Genomic DNA, 14,378 nt, shown 5'->3' with positions numbered 1-14,378 from the left:
TAAATCACACAATAATGCCCGGATCCTGCCCCTCCTCAAGTACCATAATAATTGGCAGATCAAAATCATGTACCGATCCTTCCGCAACAGTAACTGCTTAACGCATTGCGCCTCATGGCTGTGCAGAATGTGTCGGTGGGCGCATGTGCATGTCTACATGATTAAGTTAGATCCATGGTGTGCCCCATGGCCATCATATAACGAGATACGATTCATCATAATTTGAAAGGACTTTTAAATCTCCCTGAAATGAAAGAAACTTACAACAGTCAAGTTCTATCCGCAATAGCTACTACGCAGGTCTTAATTGGATTCCACTAACACTTTAATCCGAAGCAGTCATCAAAGAAAGAACAAAATTAAAAACTTGACCGCTAATGAAAGACAGTGATGTAACTAGGTAAAAATTCCTTCTTCACTTGCCAGCACAAACTTCAATCCTCTGCTGCAGGTGAATAGCTGAACATAAAAAAAGAGGGGAAAAATCAGACATGCTTCAAGTTCGTCGAAACTTCAGCAAGAACAAAGTTGAAAATCATACAGACCTGTGGCGTCCACCTGATGCAGGACTTTCTACACCAACATCACGGGCAACATCCTCGTTATGATCTGTAGGGGGCTCACGACCATTTTCAGGGCTTTCCTCTTCCCTGTCGGGGCTCTTATTGCGATCAGGACTGTTGTTAGGTCCCATTGCTGGTTTTTCATACGGGCTGTGGCTATGGTCCCGACCATTGCCTCGGCTGACCACCTGCCTCTTATATGGGCTTCGGCTTCGGCTGCGGCTGCGGCTACCCCCAGAAAGAGATCTCTCCCTTCGACGAGGACTGCGGCTAGAACCTCGACCGTAGTCTGGGCTTACTCTCTGTGCCTGACGGTCAATCGGGCTAGATTCACGACCATAATGAGGACTTCCCCTTTCTCTTCGATAAGGACTAGCACCTCGACCGTAATCAGGGCTACCTCTCTCTCTTTTATAGGGACTAGGGGAGCGCTTCCTATCATAACCTCTTTCAGGTGACCTACCACGACCTCTGTCTGGGCTGTACCCATCTTTCTTATCATCATCATCTCGAGCAGCATATTCCACTGATATCACTCGATCCATCAGCTTGCTGCACACAATGAGAAGTAAACCAGTTAAGAAAGCAAGTCAATAATTTGAAACCACTCAAACATCGAACCGGATTTTTCTCCTGGAAATAAATCCTACAGTTAGTCCAACTCTACTAAGGAGAAGGGAAAATAAGAACGCACCTCATATTTGTAGCATCCAACGCTTTTGTAGCATCCTCTTGATACTCATACTGGACGAATGCAAAATTCCTTCTAATCCTAACACTGACGATCTTCCCATATGGCTCAAAGTGCTTCTCCAGATCCCTAGTTCTGGTCTGATAAGTATCAAAGTTAATAACAAACAAGGTCTTTGAGGGTCTCCCGTTAGTTGAGGATCGCCTTGAACCACCAGGCTTTTTAACGCCACGTTCGTGCTGCACGATGAATCAAACAATCAGAACAAATGCATGACAAACCATACGCAAAACTGACAAGACATGCCAAAACCGCCTAGAGGGGAAAAGGCCTAGTGATGCTGGCAACAACCAGCAAATCCAAATATACCTTGGTCCATTCCACACGAAGCCTGCGTCCCTTTCGACCAAATTCTATCCGATCCAGTCCACGGATTGCATCTTCAGCATCTCTCTCATCGTCCATGTAGACAAAAGCGAATCCTATCAAACAAGATTAAGGAAATAAGAATTTCTTAATACAGGAGAAAAGGTACACATAGTTAGATATCCCCGGTGATATCATCCTTGATATCGTGAACCCGTTACTTCCGCCAGCAACATGGACCGCCCCTCAAACCTATCCTGCCAACCTCTTTAATCTATAAACTAAGTGACTAATAAGTAAGTAACAGACCTTGTGAGATGGACTAAGTGATGTCAAGGAACAACAACGCAAATGTGGATGTCTCAAATGGGTCAATGTAAATGCGTGCCTTCTCCATCTATTCAGCTTCTTCCGCGAGTGGAGTCGGCAATGTATGTTTCGACCTTGAAACATGTCTGAAACTCAAGGCTGGAGGAATGTGATGACATGGTAAAAGCAATGGTATCTGAATAAAGTGTGGGATGGTAGTGCCATTTGCGGATCAGAGTATCTCTTCTTAATAACAAGAAGAGGAAGCTCATTCCAGGCATGGAAACAGGATTCTGAAGAGCCATCCATTAGCCGAGAGGTATATGATTATGCCAAGTTAATCCTGCGTCAAAGAAAATATTGAGTATGGGGGTTTACACCACATAAAATATTCTTTTTTCTCTGAACCCCCATCTAAAACTCAATCACGGAAGATTTCAGAAGGAGATGCACAAGTTGAGTCATCCAGTCAAACAGCTGCAAGCTGGCACTGAAGAGAACTGAATCCCTCTGAGATGGTACCCTTGACTCCAACCAATCAGCTCCGTGGTAGAGAACACAGGCACCTTTGTGAATTGCTTACTTAGCTCGTAGAGGGAAATATATTTCTGTACACAGCATTCACCCTGAACTATGCAGATGGGCCAAAGTGCTTCTTAGAGTAGAAGAAAGCCCAGCAGCTTCGAGTTAAGTTTCTCTTAACCGGTAATATCACGTCTTTAAGAAGTTAAACCCTTTCATGATGAACCCTCTAAGATGACAATTTTACGAAAAAAATTGTGAACAGAATTTACCCACCTGCAAATTCAGGCTTAAATGACTCTACTTCTGCTTCCATGATTATCTCTCAACCCAGAGAAAGAAATGGATAAAGTTCCACGGAAGGATTTTACCAATGTGATAAAGTAAATAAATTAATGGCATAGAAGAGAAACTACCAAGCCAATTGATGGTGACCTGATTGGAATCGCCCCACATTCATCACAGAAAAAATTCAGGTTTGCCAGATTCATCAATTTGATTGAGCGACCAGACAGGTGAACAAACATAGAAAGAACAAAAAGAAGCAAAAAGATTGAAGTAGTAGTCATACATGCAGTGGAGACAAGGCACTTACCAGACTTCATATCCACCTTATCGACTTTTCCATATCTGCGGAAAAGTCTTTCCAATTCAGATGGTCTGGCATCATACTCAAAATTCCCACAGAAGATAGGCCTCATTTTTCGGAGGAGCAACTTTTCGCACAGCTCTGCAATTCCTCCAAGAAAGGGGAAGACAAAAAAATCGGTAAGCTCATAAAAAAGAATAAAAGTACACTCGCATGAACAATAAGCAGTAACCTCGTGTAACTATCAGAAGACAACAGTTGTTGAGCATCATAGCTTGAACGACTTTTGTATTATATGCCCAGAAGCAATTTCCTAATGCTGGTGAGCTATTATATTCAAAAAGTCTTATGCCTAGGAGAGGAAAGAAGGAAAAATGATGTCTTTCCTCGATCTATCCGCAAAACCTGGAAAAACTTATTGAACAGGGCAGGTGCACCAAGTTTCAAATGAACTTCTGAAGATCAACTATGGAGAGGAAAACAATGAAAAAGGCAATTTTTTTAATTGAGAAAACCCGTGTCTAAACAAAGGAAGCAAAACATGAAGAGATAATCAAGCTCATGAGAATTGTATTGAATAATGTAGTCAATCGGCAGAAACATACTTGGGTGACCAATTGAAAATTAAAAGGAACCTGGATGCAAATTGCAAGATATGTGTTTCCAAAAGCTAATATGGGATCAGCTTCCCCTAAATCCTAAAGATAGACCGATATCACCACATCAACAATCTAATACACCGGATTCCAATCCCATTCAAGTATGAATCTCTATATTTAATATCGCCTTAGAGGTCAACCCAGGCACACATCTTACATCAACCGAGCATCGAATCCATCCAGTACACCCACCATGACCAATTAGGGACTAGCACGTGCTCGGTCAAGCTACGCACACGCTAAAACATCATGGAAATTCCATTCCTTTGACCTAACACCAGATCGGACAAATTACCGAGCAGATCTAGACCTATCCGATCCGAAGCTAAGAGATCGAGGTATGACGAACTCAATCATGGCTTTAATCAACCTCAATCAGCGTAGCTGACCAGAAACCGCAATATCGCAGTTCTAGAGAGTCGGGTCACGAAGCTGGAAGCTCGAATCAGTATCAGCACAATCGACATCACGCGCATGAAAGAGGGGATCATGAGGATTTTCGTACCTTTTACCTTCTGGAGGCGGCCAACGCGAGCTCTGAAACTCTCCAAAAACCCTAACAGAGCTCCTGGGGGAGAAGATATGCTCGAGCAGTCTCACAACAGGAGGGAACGTTGCGCTGTAAGTACAAGCCAGGGAGGGAATAACGTAAGATACTAGTGAGAAGTCCCTGAATTTTCTTCTATTAGCAAATCAGTCCCTTCTTCGCGTAATATTTCGCAATTTAACCCCTGTACTTGCGGGTAGAAGTGGGGTAGGTTTCACGGCTAACGTCATCGCAGGTCGGACCCCAATTTAACTTTTTATTGCTCCCCAAACCCGTTACGGTCCCCCATCAACAAACTAGTCGGGTTCAAAAAAAAAAAAAAAAAAAACTAGTTGGGTTCTTCCGACCAAAAAATAAAAATAAAATAAATAAAACAAAAAAGATAACACCACAGAAAACCGTAAATTGGTAGACCTGTAATAAATTTATTTCAAATTATTATTTTTAACTACAAAAGCCCTAAACCGATATACTTATGATAATTTTATCTTAAATTGGTATATCTAACCCATCCATTAGTTTTTGTCAAATCTAAACGTTAAAGTGCTAAGTTGTACGATACATGACAATTGATGGGTATACCAAATTGAGATTTTTATCCTCTGTTTGTCACATGTGTATCGGTTTGAAATTTTGCATGGTATTAACCCAATTAAACGGGTGGTAAATTTGTCACAGATATACCGGGTTGCGATTTTTTACCGTAAAAAAAAAATTAGTTTAGGTTTAAATCTGTCACAGGTGTCTCAATTTAGGATTTTTGTTGGTCAAAAAATAGTTTGGAGTGAATTTGTCACAACTGTACTAGTTTGGGATTTTTCATACAAAAAAATAATTTTGAGTAAATTTATCACAACTGTTTCGATTTGAGGGTTTTTTATGATATTAACAAAACAAAAAAAAATAGTCGGATTCTTGTTGGATACGCTTTTTATTCGATGTGTTCATTCAATTAATTTCAAAATAAATCGTATTTTGACCGGACCAATAAAGAGAGCTAAGGTTATAAATAATGTATGGGTCACAATCGCAATCAATCGCAGCACGACTGTTGCCATATGCATTAGCTTTTTCGTAGCCACAATACAATACCTACAAAAAAAATGGCTTGCCAACACAGAAATGTAACGGCTGCAGCTGCACCAAACGGAGTCTAGTAGCAAAGTATAATCAGAATGGAGTTCAGGATTCGAACTGAGCTCGTCCACTCACACAGAGCCACAAAATACACTTGCTATCGATCATTCTTGCCAGAAACGAAAAGGGGATCCAACACCAAACATGTACTTAACCTTCAATTACAAAACCAGTTCCATTCTAAGCCGCAGATGTTGTCAGAAATAAACATGGCTGTCTCAAATTCAAACAACAGAAATGGAAAGAGGGTTGTCTCAGTTCAAACAGCAGAAATGGAAAGGAGCAAGTCCATATGATTATGCATTTTATTTATTTACAAATGTAGATCCGAATTTGAAGCTCTTCATTCTTTCACAGAAAGGGGCTACCGGTAAGCAAGGCGTCCACGAAGTCCTCACCCCATATCTGCAACCAACCAAGACCTTATATTAAGATCACGAACAAGCTCGAGAAATATGTCGAATTCAACAGTATGCGCTTTCATTTTATATGTAGAACAAAAAGGCTGTACATTAGGATAGGATTCCTCGTCGGCAAACAGATCATTGAATGAAGTAGTTGGCTCCGAGAGAGGCATGGCGCCGTGCTCATTGTTCTCTTGTTGCTGAACATGTATCCACAGGCACACACCACATATTAAGAGAGGTGAAAATTCAATTTTAGACATAAAGACATATGCATATGTCTCTGTGTTCATGAAGATTGGCTCACCTGATTGGAGCATTCATTGGAGGGCATAGGTAGCCTGTTTTGTGGGGCCTCGCTGTCGTGGCTGCCGAGCTGAATAGCCTTAAAAGGGGAAAAGGTTTAGTGAGTAATGATTACTTGAAGAACAAGGATGATGGTCATAAACATAAACAGGCAAGAAGCTAACACTAACTAATCGTTCTTTATTTCGATTTAGATTTCATGTCAGATAGCAGCGGGGAAAACATAAAAACGAGGTGATTACTCAGCAGTCGAAACCTACACACTTGCATGAAATTTAATTTTAACGAACGACTGTAAATTTCAAAGAAGAAATGGGGCTCAAACATGCCTGGCCAAGGTCCTCGTCAATCCAGGGATCGAAATCCTCTAGTTGATAACATGAATCGGAACTTTCAATTCGCTGAATTTCTTTGCTGGGACTGTTCATGCCTGTACCAGGAGAGGAACTAATGACTCCCTGATGGGGTCCTCCTTCCTGACCCTGTTAGGATGCCAAGTCAACAAGTTGCTAGAAAAATTCGCCATCAGTGTTTCACATTAATATATGTAGGTAATAAACGATTCCTCATACCTTATTAGCCGATTGCTTGAAAACGAGATCAAACAGATCACCATCTCCATAATGTTGCTGATCAAGGCTATTCACAACTATGGGAGCATTTTCCATCACATCTTGTTCATGAGCATTTCTGGGCTGAATACTTGCAACAGGTGGTTGCGTTGTAGGTGCTGGTTGAAAGAGAGGACTCTCAGGCCAATTAGCAGCAGGAGAAACAAGTGGTGGCAATGGCTCAGTTATGTGAAATCCAAAGGGAGGCTCTTGCCCTTCTTGAACAATGTAAGGCCCTGACGAGCTCCCTTCCCCAAAATTTGATGAGGAAGTCCCAAAATTATCATAGCCAATGGGACTCATGAACCCCTTATTACCATCAAGCGTATTTCCACCACCTCCAGTCATCTGAGTACCACAGAAGTTGGTATTGGTGGGGTTTGAATTGACAGAAGGGTAATGAGCAATGTTGCTCGAGCTAGGCATGAAAGCACCTGAACTTGAAGAATGATTCTGTGGAGGGTACACTTGCTGGGCAATTGCGAGGCCTGTTATGACATTTGTAGGGCCGAAAGATGAAATTTGTATGTTCCTTGGTCCTCTGGCGTTGGGCAGGATCGCTTGCGAAGTTGAGGCATAGGTTCGATAAGGATTGACATTGACACTGGAGTTGGCGAACATTGGATCCTTCGGTATGGAAAGACCTCCAGTGTTGGGCCTAATCACTTGCAAACTCGAGGCATTGGTTGGATAGGGGTTGTTGTGGACACTGGAATTACCAAACATTGGATCCTTAAAGATGGAAAGGCCGACACCTGAGGCATCTTGAGGAGGAAATCGTACTGATGTGGCACTGCTGTTGTGGCCATTGAGTGCCTGGGTACTCACTCGGGGCCTTATTTCAGGAAGGGGCGGCTGGGGATGCCTCCTTGGAAAACTATCAGGAGGCATTTGATGTTGGACATCGTTCCTGGCCGACCATCGAGGCCGATGGTGCGATGTTGAGCTTGAACTTTGGGCTTCTCTGGAAGAGTTCCTTGCTCTTGCTCCTGGTGCGACTGTGCCATTATCTCCAACTGCAACTTTCTTCAAGAATATGCGATACTTCTGCGTGTTTTTGAAGATAACAAAGCCATCATGAGAACTCTTTTAAACGATGAAGCCACCTTGAACTTGAGAAAAATTAATACGCAGCTGGGATATAGATGTAAATGTGAACTTTTCATAGGATAGTTGATGATTACGCAGAAGGAAGTCGTAATAGACATGGATGCGCATGTGTACATTTATGAGGGTACCTACTTCTGTTGCATGGATGACAAGGAGCAACAAAAAGTAAATAAAAAGACGAGCTGTGGAAGAACTCAACATGCTTGAAAGCAAGATTGGAGATTTTGAATACTTGAGAAATGAGGAAAGAAAGAAGTTAATGAACATTAGAGTTACGAGTTTCTACTTCCTACACATGTGACAAATAGTGTTCAAACAGTAGTGGATTGGTTTGATTTTTCCTTTTCGGGACAATTGCAAATGGACCTTAACAATCCTCTGTGCATCCCGGTCATTTTTTCAGCGATGACAACTAATGCATGAATGCACACTCATAAATAAGTACACGCACGTGTGTCTTCGAAGTTCATAAGAGTCAGCAAACAATTTGAGAACAGAAGTAATAGATTATCATTCAATAGTGTGAGTGGATCCATACTATTTAATTAGGAAAATAAAGAGATAAAGATCATTGAATACATAAAGAAGCTAGCATGTTCATACTTTAGTTCATGTCAACTAGATAATAATGCATAAACATCACATCCCAAACTATATATTCTTCATGACAAAAAAAAAAAACTATATATTCTTGAAACCCTAAACTGCTGCGGATACAATATTCCCTAGCACTTGCAATACTTGGAATCTCATTAGATTCATGCAAAGTTATCAGTATCTACCAGCCTAAGTGATTCATAATTTGCGCTCCAATCGACCTCGAAAGATACATCTACTCATAGGAAAAGAAATTTATAGAAAATGCAACAGTTACAGCAATGCAAACCTGCAAATGGCTGGCTATGTTCTCTCTAGTTAATCCAGGGATGTTCATGAACTCAAGAATCCTTTTGGGAACAGCTTCTGCAATATCAGAAGATGATATTCAGAGAATGATTAATACATACTCATGAGACGTATATCGGCAGCTCTCAAATGGGGCAAGGCAAGGTCGGAGGTTTTCTTACTGTCCAGTCCTATGTAGTTGATAGCATGCAAAAATAGATCGTGAAGCCCAGTTGTCCAAACCACCTTTGATTTTCTTGGAGGGGTCATTGAGTAATCAATTCCTCCATCATTTTCGTCGTCGTCCCTGCTCCTTTTCTTCCCATTTGGATCTTGTGTACTGCCTTCCTTTTCCAAAGTCAAGGGTTGGGCAGGAATATTAAAACCTTCATGTATAATTCTCTGATATAGTGATGCACCAATTGAGGCACTTGCAGCTCCTTCCTCAATGACAACTGCTTTTCCCTTTTTTCTTGCAATACAATATTGCCAAATATTTTTCAGATCATCCGGCCTCACCGGTTTCACAATATAGAGGGAGGCTCCTGCCTCTAAACTCTTTAATATCACCGATTGTCGATCATCCCCCGACATGACTGTATGAAGAAGATGAATCAAATGGACAATACTTAAAGTTCACTCAAATACATTTAAAACAAATATGGAGCTGGAAGTTTATAAACTATACAAATCAAATTGACTGGAGTTTGCAAGTTTTGGACTCACCGATCACCGGCAGATCAAATTCTTCTCGGACATGCCTTTGTAGCTCGAGACCATTCATGTCGGGCATGTGATAATCAGTCATGACAAGGTCAAAAGAACACTTTCTTGCTCGAAGAATGGATAAAGCATAGAGGGGGTGTTTTGCGGTCACAACTGAAATCCATATCATTGCAAAGCCATTATTAGATATATCAATTCTTAGAAAAACAATTTCCCCGAGGTTGAACCCTTTTTCTGCCCCTTTAAATGAACCATTTTCTACGGGCTTGTATGTGAGGATCATATGATTCACAGCCTAGTGTTCTCGTTGAGAAAGGTAAATATCTATTTTAGTGATCTTTAAAAAACAATAATTTTTTGTGACTTCCACATTCAAGCAGACCTCATGAAAGCTTCGATTAATGTATTTCATTTAGCTAGATCAATTTAAAAGTACGAAAATTTATTATCTTGATTAAGGATCTAAAGTTCCAATGCTTTGTATTTGCTTGTAGAGATAGATATAAGCAAATAATGCATAAAGAACATGCATGATAATTCTAAACATTTGGCTTTGCGATAATATCTTGAAGGGGTGATTTTCTTTACCGCAAATGTTGATGCAGACCACGTGAAAACTTCAATTGACAGATTCATTCAACTAGATCAAACTTGAAAATATGAAAAATGGGCATCTTGATCAAGGATCTAAAATTCTTGCATTTTTAGTTAATTTTAGAGATAAAAATCAAAGCTTGCTTGATAATAATTAAAACACTCAGAAAATTTTAGATGTAAGCAAAATCAAATTTTTACTACACCCATTAACTAGACCAAAAAAAAAAAAAAAATTCCAATTCCAAGGATGTCAGATCGTTTGAAGTGTGGAAATAAAGATACATGTTCGTCATTTCTCACACATACATAAGTTTGAAAACACTAAATTTGCATGGTAGATTTTCTTCCATATCTGGAACAGCAACACCCCCCCCCCCCCCCAAAACAAAAAAAAAAAAAAAAGGAGAGATCTTGCTTAGTCAAACGAAAATGGAAATCGTTTCTCTTGCTTCAGTTGAAACGAAGGAGGTACAGGTAGCTAGATCACGAGTCACCCATTTGAAATCAAACAACATACGACACGATCTCTACATACATGACTAAAAAGCAAGGTTTGCAAGCCATTTTACCTTGATAGCTCCAAGCTCCAAGAATCGCAGCAACAATGGAAAGTGAAGTAGAGCAATCATCGACGACCAAAATGCTAAAATTCATGAGTGGGCTTTGCATCTTTGTGGATTGGTCTCCTGTATCTGCCTCAAGCCAGTAACCTGAAAAACCAGCTGCACAAGGGTATAGAGAAATGTAAAATGGCTCTTTTATATGGAGAGTAGTGCAGGAAGGCGATACATTTGTCACGATAGACTTCTTTTAGGTTGCCTGATTCAACGACGCTGTGTGTATTTTGTGTACGTATTGGTGGGGATTGGTCTAATCAAAGGTTAGGACACCCCTTATCGTCCAATGAGAGAGAGAGAGAGAGAGAGAGAGAGAGAGAGAGAGAGAGAGAGAGAGAGAGAGAGATATGTCAATGGAATTTCTTCAAGGCTCTTTTTTTTTTTTTTAATGGCAAACGAAAGAAGGTTGATCCCAGATAAAAAAGGATTGAACTCACCAAGAAGAAAAATCACATGCATGTTTGTCATAATCCTAAGGCTAGTTATGTAAACAAATCCACGATATAATGCGCATTTAACGCTAACAAGCTTAAGAAGTTCTTTACGTGGAATTCTTCATGAGGCAGAAATGTTTCAATTTGATTCTCCTTCCTAAGTGTCTACTACCATGTTATAATTTCATCACCTATGAACAACATATTTTTAAATAAACGCGGCGTGATGTAATTGTCGGCGGATACGGGTTACCGAAATAGTTGAGATCATTCCAATTTAAGGCTAAGGTGATGGATATATCTTTTTATGCATAGATTTATTAGCAAACTGGGAACTTTTTGGGGATTGCAAATCTTTATAACGGCTCCCGTAACATGGTAATTGTGAAGAAATGCTCGATATACAGGATCCCGATTTCGGCGGGTTAAGTTTCGTGAAGTAATTAACTTTTTAGACATTATAGTAAATTTTATTATAAAGCTTTTCGAATTTTGGGACCCCTCTTTTGTTTATTCTATTTATAACTCACATTATAGTACTTTTGGTTCCCCGAACTTACTTCATTACGTTACATTCACGTTCCGTAAATTTCATGTAATACCTGACTTATATATGGAATGCAACGTGTACTCATGTTATGTCTAAGATACAACATTTATTTATCCACTATTGATGTTTGTCAAATTTGACGAATATCTAGCACATTCCATTTAAGCAATACTTCGACCTATGCAAAAGTTCTAAAAGAAAACCACTCATCACTATTAGTTTCATAGGCTTAATGCTTTTAATAAACGAAGTGTGAAATTTTATTCAGCCCATTGTTTTGGACGAAAAGAGTTCTCATTATTTCATTGCTTGCACGAGACATACAAAATGATAATTGTAGTCACTGAAATTTCACATGACCTGAGACATATGTTAATTACATGCACTTTCATTAAATAAAACAACTCTTTAGCATTAGTGTCGACCTAATTAAAAACCAAGAGATTTTCATATGAGTTTTCTCATACAAGTAAAACTCCTTAATGCTACGATATTAATCCTATTCTGACTCTAACTCTCTAATTCTAATTACTAATTACGAAAGTTAGAGAAACAAGTATAAGAGAGTGCAAATTGATAACCGGGGTCTTTGACCATAATAGCAAGAATGCTATGCGAAAATCAATAAGAGAGAGTGCAAAATACCCACTCTTCAAAATTAATTAAAATGGCACACAGTGTAACAAGCAGTGCATACAAATTGTAGAATTTAATTAATTGATTACTTAACAAGTGCTCTTACGGCTATTTTAGAAAGAAACTTCGATCGAAAATTTCAAAATTTCTCTTGTTTGATTATTCATTATGTCTGGAGACACTCTTTAATAATATCCGGAAAAAAAAAAAGAAAGCTAGAAAGAGAAAAAAAGGTTCATGTGCATTGAAAGTCTGAGGCCTGGACTAATTTGCGGCTGCCACATGGCAAGCATGCAGCCATGCATGGGCATGAAGAAAGAGTTGACCCTGAAATGAGGAAAAGAGCAAGATTGGTAACAAATCTAGAGTACAAATCTGGATTTATTGTATGTCATAATTACACTTATGTGCATTTAACTAGAGGCCTTCTCTCTTTACCCACTACTAATTTCGTGGCAGGTTGATTGTGAACTTGTTAATTTATGAATTCACTCTATCTTAAATAATTTGCACATCAAGAAAAGTAATGCAACTAATCGCTTTCTCTTCAGATAATTAAGCCTCTACGCTCGTGCTCCTTGGGTTGTAAGAAATTTGCTCCTTCCTTAGTATTTTGAGTAATAAATTGAGTCGGACCAAATCGTGCACCATAACCAGAAGATGCAAGTTCTAAATTATAGTTAATTTGATAGGTGTAATAGAATGACATGCTTATGTTCATTTGAAAGTCTCATATCCTAAACAAACATCAACTTTAGGTTCAGTCCCAATTCTATCATAATTTTATTTTTGTCTCATACAAAACCCTTAACTTTTGGTTCAATCCCAATTCTACCCTAAACTTTTTTTTTGTACCACTAATTTTAGGTACAATCCCAATTCTACCGTAAAATTTTTTAGTTTAGTAAAAGGCCACAAACTTTTACTTTAGTCACATATTTGCCTACGTTAACACTGCATCCAAAATCACCCTTAATGTTGTGACATTTCCACGTCATTTGCTCTAATTTTTCTCCAAATTTCAGATCCAAGAAGATGTATTTTGGAGATGAATTTCCACATCAGTCCAAACATCTTCTTGGATCTAAAATTTGGGTAGGAACTAGAGCAATTAGGGTTGACCTTCTTCAATTGCTTTTACTCTTATGCTCTTCCATCTCACTCGGAAATCTTCGATTTTGTACTTAGTTTTCAACCTCTTGTGCTTCGGAAAAGTATGTTCTATTTAGAAAAGTATGTTCTATTTCAGCTAATGATAGTATCATGTAAGACAACCGGTGTTTACGTCGGTGATTTCCAGTCATAATTTACTAGAAAAACTATATTGAAAAATCGTCAAAAGATTTGGAAATAAATTGTCCAAATTAAAATGTTTAAAACTGAATTAGTTGTCATACAATAAATTTAGGACTTTTTTTCCTTAATTTTCTTGATAATTGAACGTCTATGCCTTGTGCCTTTCGGATTACAAATAAGTTTCTTTCACCTTTGTATTGAGCAATTAACTTGAGTTCGACCACATTGTATGTACACCATAACCAAAAGTAGAAAATTCAAAATTATGATTAATTTGAAATTGTTCCTGAAATATTATGCAGAATCAAACCAAGTATCACACCAACAATTTTTTGCAGCTATCTAATAGGTTCTTAGGCAATTATGCATTCTTAAGTTCATTTCTACTTGACGAATTGCTGGAAACTCGTGCCTATTGCATAGATCATCCTCTTTTGAAGTAAGTTCATTTTTCCTTTGTTATTGTTCCTGAAATATTACACAGAATCAAGTCAAGTATTGCACCAAAAAGTTTTCGCAACAATCTAATAGATATTTAGCTCGTTTCTACTTAACGAATTGATGGAAACACGTGCTAGGTGTTGGAAGCAGTTACTTATTTTTTAAAACCTAAAACCTAGAACATATGCGGTCACAGGTTATAAAGTCTACTTAGGTTCTACCTACATTCTTAATTGAACGATTACAGTGAATTATCATTTCTAATGACCATCATTTGTTGTTACAATTCACTAACCGTAATTCATATTTAAACAGATGAAGAATATGAAACATTAAAAGAATAAAAATCTCAGTCATGAATATCGCTGGAAATTGAAGCTCA

General features: G+C 38.8%; 2 protein-coding genes across 6 annotated transcripts; both read right to left on the bottom strand.

Annotated features, from left to right (window-relative positions):
* Positions 1-211: 211 nt before the first annotated feature.
* Positions 212-4,361, bottom strand: LOC115742241 (serine/arginine-rich splicing factor RS40). 5 transcript variants are annotated; one of them, XM_048282260.1, is made up of 7 exons: positions 4,212-4,328; positions 3,273-3,392; positions 3,047-3,192; positions 1,624-1,736; positions 1,258-1,493; positions 546-1,115; positions 212-459 (listed from the first exon to the last, which is right to left on the bottom strand). In XM_048282260.1, the coding sequence occupies exons 3-7, from the start codon at positions 3,150-3,152 to the stop codon at positions 435-437; spliced, it is 1,050 nt and encodes a 349-aa protein (XP_048138217.1). In that variant the 5' UTR covers positions 3,153-3,192; positions 3,273-3,392; positions 4,212-4,328; the 3' UTR covers positions 212-434. The 5 variants fall into 5 exon arrangements, with proteins under 5 accessions (XP_048138217.1, XP_030532274.1, XP_030532265.1 ...); XM_030676414.2 differs by lacking the exon at positions 3,273-3,392 and having other exon boundaries at positions 4,212-4,361; XM_030676405.2 differs by lacking the exon at positions 3,273-3,392 and having other exon boundaries at positions 4,205-4,336.
* Positions 4,362-6,374: 2,013 nt separating this feature from the next.
* Positions 6,375-11,098, bottom strand: LOC115740868 (two-component response regulator ARR11-like). The gene is made up of 7 exons (XM_048281819.1): positions 11,077-11,098; positions 10,592-10,732; positions 9,426-9,578; positions 8,882-9,295; positions 8,701-8,777; positions 6,666-7,751; positions 6,375-6,575 (listed from the first exon to the last, which is right to left on the bottom strand). The coding sequence occupies exons 1-7, from the start codon at positions 11,096-11,098 to the stop codon at positions 6,375-6,377; spliced, it is 2,094 nt and encodes a 697-aa protein (XP_048137776.1).
* Between the last annotated feature and the right edge of the window lie 3,280 nt (positions 11,099-14,378).

Source organism: Rhodamnia argentea, chromosome 7 (genome assembly GCF_020921035.1).
Source record: "Rhodamnia argentea isolate NSW1041297 chromosome 7, ASM2092103v1, whole genome shotgun sequence".
Lineage (NCBI taxonomy): Eukaryota > Viridiplantae > Streptophyta > Magnoliopsida > Myrtales > Myrtaceae > Rhodamnia > Rhodamnia argentea.
The sequence above is the reverse complement of the archived record's forward strand: the minus strand, read 5'-3'. Positions and strand labels throughout refer to the sequence as shown.

What these genes read in the sequence shown, in the direction of transcription:
- LOC115742241 (XM_030676414.2), bottom strand. Translation starts at nt 3,152, where the DNA reads ATGAGGCCTATCTTCTGTGGGAATTTTGAGTATGATGCCAGACCATCT. An exon ending in TAAGGTGGATATGAAGTCTG is followed by an intron (nt 1,737 to 3,046) that starts GTAAGTGCCTTG and finishes CTTGTTTGATAG; the next exon opens with GATTCGCTTTTGTCTACATG. An exon ending in GCATCAGGTGGACGCCACAG is followed by an intron (nt 460 to 545) that starts GTCTGTATGATT and finishes TTTTATGTTCAG; the next exon opens with CTATTCACCTGCAGCAGAGG.
- LOC115740868 (XM_048281819.1), bottom strand. Translation starts at nt 11,098, where the DNA reads ATGCATGTGATTTTTCTTCTTG. An exon ending in TGGAGCTTGGAGCTATCAAG is followed by an intron (nt 9,579 to 10,591) that starts GTAAAATGGCTT and finishes TATGGATTTCAG; the next exon opens with TTGTGACCGCAAAACACCCC. An exon ending in TCAAGCAATCGGCTAATAAG is followed by an intron (nt 6,576 to 6,665) that starts GTATGAGGAATC and finishes GCATCCTAACAG; the next exon opens with GGTCAGGAAGGAGGACCCCA.